General features: G+C 35.4%; 1 protein-coding gene across 3 annotated transcripts in view; it reads left to right on the top strand.

Annotated features, from left to right (window-relative positions):
• The first annotated feature begins 664 nt into the window (after positions 1-664).
• The window catches only part of kcnh6a (potassium voltage-gated channel, subfamily H (eag-related), member 6a), a 51,361-nt gene continuing 43,098 nt past the window's right edge, over positions 665-8,927 (top strand). For 2 of the 3 annotated variants that reach the window (XM_036213140.1, XM_024272792.2), the window contains exons 1-3: positions 665-1,293; positions 6,079-6,309; positions 8,764-8,913. In XM_036213140.1, coding sequence (XP_036069033.1) covers positions 1,218-1,293; positions 6,079-6,309; positions 8,764-8,913 — 457 coding nt within the window. In that variant the 5' untranslated portion in view covers positions 665-1,217. Of the gene's footprint in view, positions 1,294-6,078; positions 6,310-7,446; positions 7,721-8,763; positions 8,914-8,927 lie in introns of those variants that run through there. The other variant, XM_024272794.2, reaches the window with a different exon arrangement.

Raw genomic sequence — 8,927 nt, 5'->3', positions numbered from 1 at the left:
ATTTATTTACTTCCGGTTACGGTAGCGCTCCCCATTTGGCTTTGTTTTTGTTTATAAACTTTAAATCCAACATTATTGTGCTTTTCAGAGCGCTAAATACATCCTTCTCAAATAATAGTTTACTACATACCACTATATTTATAAAGATCATGAATCAGTGATGTAAGACATCGCAAATATTTGTACTCAAATTTTCGGGTGCAGATCACAAGCGGTACTCACTACAGCCCTAATTGCAATTTCCCAGTGGTCTTTTAATTACATTTTTAGCTCAAATAAATTTTAAAAACGTCATTTTCAAGAACACAGTTTCTTCAGTGTCCACACAAATTTGCCTGAGATGTGGATGGAGCTGTTAGGAATAAGCCTTCTCTCACTTCCCATCATCCCTTTGTTTGTACTCTCTCCAGCTAGCTTACAGCCACTCACACCCCCAATTTAGCATTACCAGCGCAACAAAAATGGTGAGATGGAATGGAGTGAAGCAAATTTTAGCAACAAAGTCACAACTGCTTTTTTATCTGCTAATGATTCACAACAATTTGATCAAATAAATACTCAAAAATGCAACTTTCAGCTTATTTTCATCGTGTTAAAAATTCTACGAGAAAAAGTTCAACATTTTCATTGAAGTGAGTCTCTATCAAAATAAAAGAGAAAAGGGACTGCTTTTATTTTGAAGGACCCAACGCCCACTTTGGCTTGGCGTGCCAGCTTGACGCACCGACGGAGCTCGCGCTCTTTCTTAACCAGCGGCACGAGGGAGGCGGATCTAAGAATTTGTCTTCTTGTCTGCCATCCTGTTCGTTCAGGATCCAAACTTGACGGAGAAAGCTGCGAGGAAATTAAAAAACAGACGGATTGTTCCCGCGCGCTCCTCTCAACTTTCTCCAACAACAGGTTCTTGGTCCCTCTGCGACTCCTTTTCCGTGTTTTTCCTCTTTCTTTTTTCTTTTTTCCACCTGATGGGTCTCAAACTGCGCGTTTATACTTTTCCCATCCTCACATAATCCCGTGCAGCATCCTGCATCTGCCATCGCCCGGGCAACCAGTCCTCCTCCCGCTCTCTCCATCATTTTTCCATCCATCCCTCCTCTGGAAGAAGCAGGCCCGCGCACCGACAGCTGCTTTTATTTTGGAAGCATTGCCGTGTTTGTTTTGTTTTGCTCCTGTCAAACTCGGGAATTCCATGTGTCGGGTTCGGATTGTCTCCCAAAATGCCTGTGAGACGCGGTCACGTTGCGCTCCAGAACACCTATTTGGACACTATCATCAGGAAATTCGACGAACAAAGTAAGAGGCTGCACAGTTACTTCAACATGTGTTTTGATGCTCAGAATAAAAAATCTGTCATAATTTTACTGTTACAGAAACGACTGACATTCAAGACATAAGATTTTCCATAAAAAGTCATTGATTTATTTGTTAAATGTTAAGAATTTTAGAGTTTATTTGGTATTCTCTATGCCTAAAATGTGATTTAAAGTTGATGATGGTTTATTTGGGTCATTGCACCTGCATCTTTTTTGTTTTTGTGATGCTTTTGGTTCCATGAGCTCACACGTTCTCACCACAGATGAAGATAACAGACAAAAGAAACAGTCTGATGCAACAAGGCTTCCGCTGAAACCCAGATCTTACTTTGACCTTGTCTTACTTTTTCTTCCACTTCCACCAACAAACTCTTCTTTATCTCACAGTAAATTTCCTGTTTTAGACTTTTTTTTTTTTTTGGTTAGAATTATCAAACTTTACATCAAAATATCAACGATTTCTGTCTTCTTCAATCAAAACCGTTTAGTAAGTTGACTTGAAATGATTATTTTTAGTAGTCGACTGATCACAGATTATTTTTTCAAATTAGTCAACTAGTCGGGTCATGTGCAAAGTGGATGTAAAACACACGTCTTAACCACCATAAGCTTTAAACAAACTAAAAACTAGATATACTCACACTATCATCTGCAATGGTTAAGATGTGTGTAATGCTGAATTATGCAGCTAAAGATGCTGAAATTGATAGCTGAAAAACGCTGAAGCTGACAGCCCGCTAAAATATAAGTTACTTGCCAAATTAACCTAAAAAATAAATTGTCTAAATTAACCAATAAAGCTAGCATGTAGATGAAATATTAGCTAAACTCCAAAATAGCCTGATAAACAAAAAAGCCTAAATTAGCCAAAAAGATATCATGCGGCTGAAATATTAGCTAAACTCCAAATTAGCCTAAAAAAACTGAAAAAAATCCTAAATAAGCAATAAAAGCTATCATGTAGCTGAAATACTTGCTAAATTCCAAAACAGCCTAAAAAAATCCTATGTTAGCCAAAACAGCTTGCATGTAACTGAAAAATTAGCTAAACTCCAATTAGCCTAATAAACAAAAAAAGCCTAAATTAGCCAAAACAGCTAGCATGCAACTGAAATATTAGCTAAGCTCAAAATTAGCTTAAAAACCCTACAAAATCCTAAATTAGCAATAAAAGCTATCATGTAGCTGAAATACTTGCTAAATTCCAAAACAGCCAAAAAAGTAATTTAAAAAAAAGCCTATGTTAGCCGAAACAGCTAGCATATAACTGAAATATTAGCCAAACTCCAAAACAGCCTAGAATAATAATAGAAAACCTAAGTTAGCCAAAACAGCTAGCATGTAACTGAAAAATTAGCTAAACTCCAAAATAGCCTGATAAACAAAAAAGCCTAAATTAGCCAAAAAAGCTAGCATGCAGCTGAAATATTAGCTAAACTCAAAATTAGCCTAAAAAAAAACGACAAAATCCTAAATTAGCAATAAAAGTTAGCTTGTAGCTAAAATATTTGCTAAACTCCAAAATAGCCCCCAAAAAACTAAAAAAATCTTACATAAGCCAAAACAGCTAGCATGTAGCTGAAATATTAGCTAAATTCCAAAATAGCCTAAAAAACAAAAAAGCTTAAGTTAGCCAAAACAGCTAGCATGTAACTGGAATATTAGCTAAACTCCAAAATAGCCTAAAAACCTTAATAAATACCAAAATATTCCAAAAAGCTAGCATTATATCTTTCAACTTTACTACACTCTGACTCCATATAATATAAAGTAACGACTAATTGACTATTAAATTATTCGTTGACCCTTTTATAGTCGAACAGTCGTGGCACCTCTATTGACTTGGATCACATATGACTCCAGTCTTGTCCCTAATTGACAGGAATAGTTGTGTTAGGTCACACAAACTTAACTGTATAGTTTGTGTCCAAACATGGACTGATTCCCAACTCTGTTTATTTTGAGTCCAGCTCCATGACTTGACTCCTGTACATGTCTTTTACTGAGAAAGGGTCGTCCCTAAAGGTGTGTGCACACACATGCACAGCCAGGTGAGTGCACGTGCAGACTCTGGACAGCGTGTGCTTTCCACTGGAGCTTTAAAAAGAAAAGCCGTAAACAGCTGTGTCACCCAGATGCACCGCAGCTTCATGAAGGGGGTAGTTATGGAGGTCCTTCTCATCCAGCTGACTGAACTCCTCCATTAGCAGCTTTCAAATCACTTATGCACTGAAGATGCTCGAATCGGGGGGATATTTTTATGACGGCACGAGTCCGACGGGGGCAGGAAAAACCGTTACTGTTGTACCTGACACTGTTCAGCCTCCCAAAGGGTGAGAAATAATCGATGGGGCTTTTTGACCCTATAGAGAGGGTCACTGCCCGGGAAGAATATACACCAGGGCATCGAGCACAGTTTGTCTATTCTCTTCTTTTCCCTCCCAAATGTGACAATTTAAGTATCTACTGGTACCGTTTTGAAGGGATTATTCAATTATTTATATGAATAAATAAATATTGATATTTTAATAATGATTATATTTAATCAATACATATTTGCATATTTTATAAGCCACATTTAAATAATGAGTTATAAAACTGCTCTCTTTTAAACCTTTCCATCAGAATTTGATTTATTTATTATTTTTATTTTAAAAGGACATTGTTTTGTAGAGCCAAGACATTGTGGATCCGTCGTTGTGCAATGACTGATGGGAATGAAATAACATTTTTTTGCTCGTCTTGGGGTCCGGGATACTAAATATTCCTATTTATGGCTCAATTTGATGTCTGAGTATGTTTGAAATTGCCTTAAAAATTACTTCAGAACTCTTCAAAGTTTTGCTACAGTGTTCTTTCAATAATATATTTATATGATGTACATATGTCAATGTTTGTTTTCCAATTAGAGGGAAACTAAGGCTATTTTTGCAATATTTTTGATATAGTTCAATAGATTATTCACTTTCTGAATCATTCAGATAACTTTTTTCCAAGAGTTTTTTTAGGACAAAAACTGAGCAGATGGTGTAAAATTTTGAGCCACAAAGTAGCATATAAGTATTTTGTATCACATTCTATTGAATTTTTTAAAGTAGATTTAATCATAAATGTAGGTAAATTGATTTTCTTATTGGGTTTTAGGATTGACAACATGAAAAGCACATTTTAATAATAATATTCTATCAAAATACATTAATTAAAATAATAATTATATAATTTAAATATCAGATTTCAAGTTTTGATAAAAAGCTGTCCGAATTTGAGCTGAAAACCCACTAATGAAATGATTCAAACAAGTCTTTCTTCACATAACGAGCTGCAAAGTCCCACTTGTCACCTGAGAGCAGGTGAGAGGCTTTAGTATGAAAAGGCCCACCTGCTCTTCAGTCCCTTTGGGAGCAGCTGTGAGGCTGACATGGAAAAATGGACTTCATTAGTTCCACTTCAGCTTATTGTCAAGCAAAGAGGAGAAGTTCATTATTAACTGCGAGGATCTTCAGATACAACCTATTAGTTTGAAGTACTGCTGCCACATGATTCATTTAATAGTCGACTAATCTCCAATTATTTTTTCAGATTAGCTGACCAATCGGGTCATGCACAAACTGGGTGTAAAACACACATCTAAACCATAATTAGCTTTACACTAACTAAAAATATATATGTAGCATTACCTGTTATAATGCTAGTGTGAATGCTGTAAGCTGAATTTGATTCTAGTGCTGATAGATGAAGATATTGAAATTCATAGCTGATCTCGCTGAAGCTGATAGTCAGCTAAAATATTAGCTAAGTGCAAAATTAGCCTTAAAACAGAAAGAAGCCCAAACTAGCCAAAACCGCTAGCATGCAGCAGAAAAATTAGCTAAACTCCAAAATAGCCTAAAAAACGGAAAAAACGATAAGTTAGCCAAAATAGCTAGCATGTAGCTGAAATATTAGCATAGCTCCAAAATAGCAGAAGAAACTTAAAAAAATCTCAAATTTGCCAAAACAGCTTGCATGTAGCTGAAATATTAGCTAAACTCCAAAATAGGCTCAAATACTGAAAAAAGCCTGTTAGCCAAAACAGCTAGCATGTTGCTGAAATATTAGCTAATCTCCAAGTTATCTTAAAAAACTGAGAAAAATCCCAAATTAGCCAAAATTTCTAGCATGCAGCTGAAATATTAGTTGAAATATTAGCCTAGCTCAAAAAATAACCTAAAAAACTGAAAAAAATGTCAAATTTGCCCAAATAGCTTGCATGTAGCTGAAATAGTAGCTAATCTCCAAAATACTGAAAAAACCTAAGTTAGCCAAAACAGCTTTCATGTTGCTAAAATATTAGCTAATGTCCAAAAAAGCCTAAAAAACTGAAAAAATCTCAAATTTGCCAAAAAACTTGCATGTTGCTGAAATATTAGCTAAACTCCAAAATAGCCTTAAATACTAAAAATAAGCCCAAGTTAGCCAAAACAGCTAGCATTTAGTTGAAACATTAGCTTAGCTCCAAAATAGCCTATAAAAATGAAAAAATCCTAAATTAGCCGAAAAAGCTAGCAAGTAGCTGAAATATTATCTTATCTCCAAGCTAGCCTAAAAAATTGAAAAAAATCCCAAATTTGCTAAAATATCTAGCATGCAGCTGAAATATTAGTTGAAATATTAGCTAATCTCCAAATTACCCTAAAAAACAACTATTAAAAAAAGCAGATTACTGTATTTCAATGTTATTTTCTGTAATAGTTTTAGCTTCATGCTTAGTTCTTCCATCTTGCAGGTCGGAAGTTTCTGATTGCCAACGCGCAGATGAAGGACTGCGGCATCATCTTCTGCAACGAAGGCTTCTGCCAGATGTTCGGCTTCACCAGGGCGGAAATCATGCAGCAGCCCTGCAGCTGCCAGTTCTTGGTTGGTCCCGGCACCATGAAGAGCGCGGTGACCCAGCTGGCACAGGCTCTGCTGGGTTCTGAGGAACGCAAGGTGGAGATCCTCTGCTACTCCAAGGAAGGTGAGACACGTAAAAACTTAAACTTAAGACTCTCATTTCTAGAAAAATAAACATTTTTTTTCTGTCTTGCATGAAAAATATGCATAATCATGAAGTTTTTCAAAAGTGAAATAGTGAGAAACATGTATTTTTCTTACTTAATTAAAGAAAATCTGTCTATGGGGTAAGAATTTTTGGCTTATTGTGTGAATGGTTAGATCCTCCAGCTCCTTTCTGTACATTTTTTTGGCACGTAAAAACTCAATCACACTTCAGCAATCTAAACTTTCAGCTTGTTCAGGACATTACTGCTTGTATTTTTGGCATTCATAAACTTTATAGTTTTTGAAATATCGAGCAAAATATGCCCCATAGGAAATGAATAAGAAAGTCTGCAAATTTCAAAATTGATTAGCAACAAGCATCTAAAAATATCCATGGGCTATGTTTCCATCTTTTATAGTAATTTAAAAAAAAATAGGTAATTAGCTAATATGTTTGCAACATGCTAACGTTTTTGGCTAATTTGTTATCTACAGTTTTTTTAGGCTTATTTAGAGTTTTGCTTCTATTTTAGGAATAGGCTAATGTTTTTGACTAATTTAGTTTACTGAGGATTTGTAAGCTATTTTGGAGTTTAGCTAGTATTTAAGTATTGCGCTAGCTTTTTTGTAGCTAATTTGGCATCTACTGAGGTTTTTTTCTGCTAATTTAGAGTTAAGCTGATATTTTAGCAACATGCTAACGTTTTTTGCTAACTTGTCTACTGGGGTTTTTATATGCTAATTTAGAGTTTCGCCTCTATTTTAACAACAGGCTAATGTGTTTGACTAATTTAGTTTACTGAGAATTTGTAGGCTATTTTGGAGTTTAGCTAGTATTTAAGTAATGTGCTAGCTTTTTTGTGGCTAATTTGGCATCTACTGAGGTTTTTTTTCTGCTATTTAGAGTTAAGCTAATATTTGAGCAACATGCTAACGTTTTTTGCTAATTTGTTGTCTACTGGTGTTTTTATATGCTAATTTAGAGTTTAGCTTCTATTTTAGCAACAGGCTAACATTTTTGACTAGTTTACTGAGGATTTTGGCTATTTTGGAATTTAGCTAGTATTTACGCAATGAGCTTTTTTTTTGCTGATTTGGGATCTGCTAAGGTTTTTTTTTGGCTAATTCGGAGTTTATCTTAACCTACATACTAAATATTTTTGCAAAATTGGCATATATTAGGGATTTTTAAGGAATTTTACTACAAATTTTTCAACTTCAGCACTTTAGTTCTTTAACGAAATCTCTTAGGAAATGTAACATTTTGCAAAAGACTTTTGTATTTTCAGCAAATCCCTTCAGCAACTAAAGTAATTTTCAGCAAAAAGTTTCAGCTTTTTCAGTGACTGCTTTCAGCAAAAAGGATTCACAGTCAAACATTATTGCAGGTAATGCATCTTTTCTAGTTTTGAAGGGGCCTGTTTTTGCAGTATTGAAATGGAACTTCAATTGTTTGAAACATTTCAGATAGAAAAGAATTAGCTCCCAAATTTTAACTTTTAATGCCTGGTTTGCCACTTTAGAATGAATGTTCTTTTGCTTTTTTCTTTTAATGAATAACATGAACTTTTGGAGAAAATGGGTAGAGTCCAGACATTGGAAGTGGCATTTTGGAGTTCTTTAGATCTCCTTTTTTATGTTGTGGACATTTGTGCTTCGATTCAGATTCCAGGTTCTTGCATGACTAAATACTTTCGAGTTAATATCAAAATCTAAATCTCCAAAATGGTAAAATCTTCACCAGAAATAGGTGTTTTTAACATTTTTTGTGAGATTTTCTAATGATGGAGGACACACCTAAAAAAAATTAAAATTGTATTTATGAATATTTCTTTATTCATATAATCTTGAATCAGGAGCAGATGAAAAAATACACATTGTGAAATTTACCATCATTGATAAATTATAACCTAATTTTTTCATTTTTTAAAAACCAAGTTGATTAAAAAACAAAAAAAAAGAATAAACAAAAACAACATAAACAGATCACTTCTAGGAACTCAAAAGCATCCTTTGTTTATATTTAATAACAAGCAGATGTCAGGCATGAGACATGGAGTCTGCTTTGTTGTCATGGCGATGTAATCAGCCCAAATCCACTTTGCATCTGTTTGTTTAGCCTCCTGCTTCCGACTGCGCTGTCATGCTGAGTGAGCAGAGAAAAGTGCAAAGCAGTGAATATGGAGTGATTCAGCTCTCCAGACCAAAAAATGTTATTCTTTTTTTAACCTTCAGTCATCATCTAGTCCCGAGCTGCTGAACGGTTTCCAAACGCAGGGACGTTATGGCATGCATGGACCGTGACATGTGCTAGTCTGATCTGCTTCTCGCACACTTTATTTTTAGACTCCACTGATTGCAGGCTTGAAGACCACAGGATGGAGATGTTGTACATCATCACTTCCTTAAAGTTCTGCCTCCCTCTCTGCAGGATCGTGCATACCGTGCCGGGTGGACATCGTCCCCGTTAAAAACGAGGAAGGCCTCGTCGTCATGTTCATCCTCGACTTCCAGGAGCTCATCGATCCCTCCCTCAAGAAGTCTGGCCTCAGGCAGAGAGTCGCCCAAGGATGGCTTTACTGTAATGTCTCTTTA

This window comes from Oryzias melastigma, linkage group LG8 (genome assembly GCF_002922805.2).
Source record: "Oryzias melastigma strain HK-1 linkage group LG8, ASM292280v2, whole genome shotgun sequence".
NCBI classification, from domain to species: domain Eukaryota; kingdom Metazoa; phylum Chordata; class Actinopteri; order Beloniformes; family Adrianichthyidae; genus Oryzias; species Oryzias melastigma.
The sequence above is the reverse complement of the archived record's forward strand: the minus strand, read 5'-3'. Positions and strand labels throughout refer to the sequence as shown.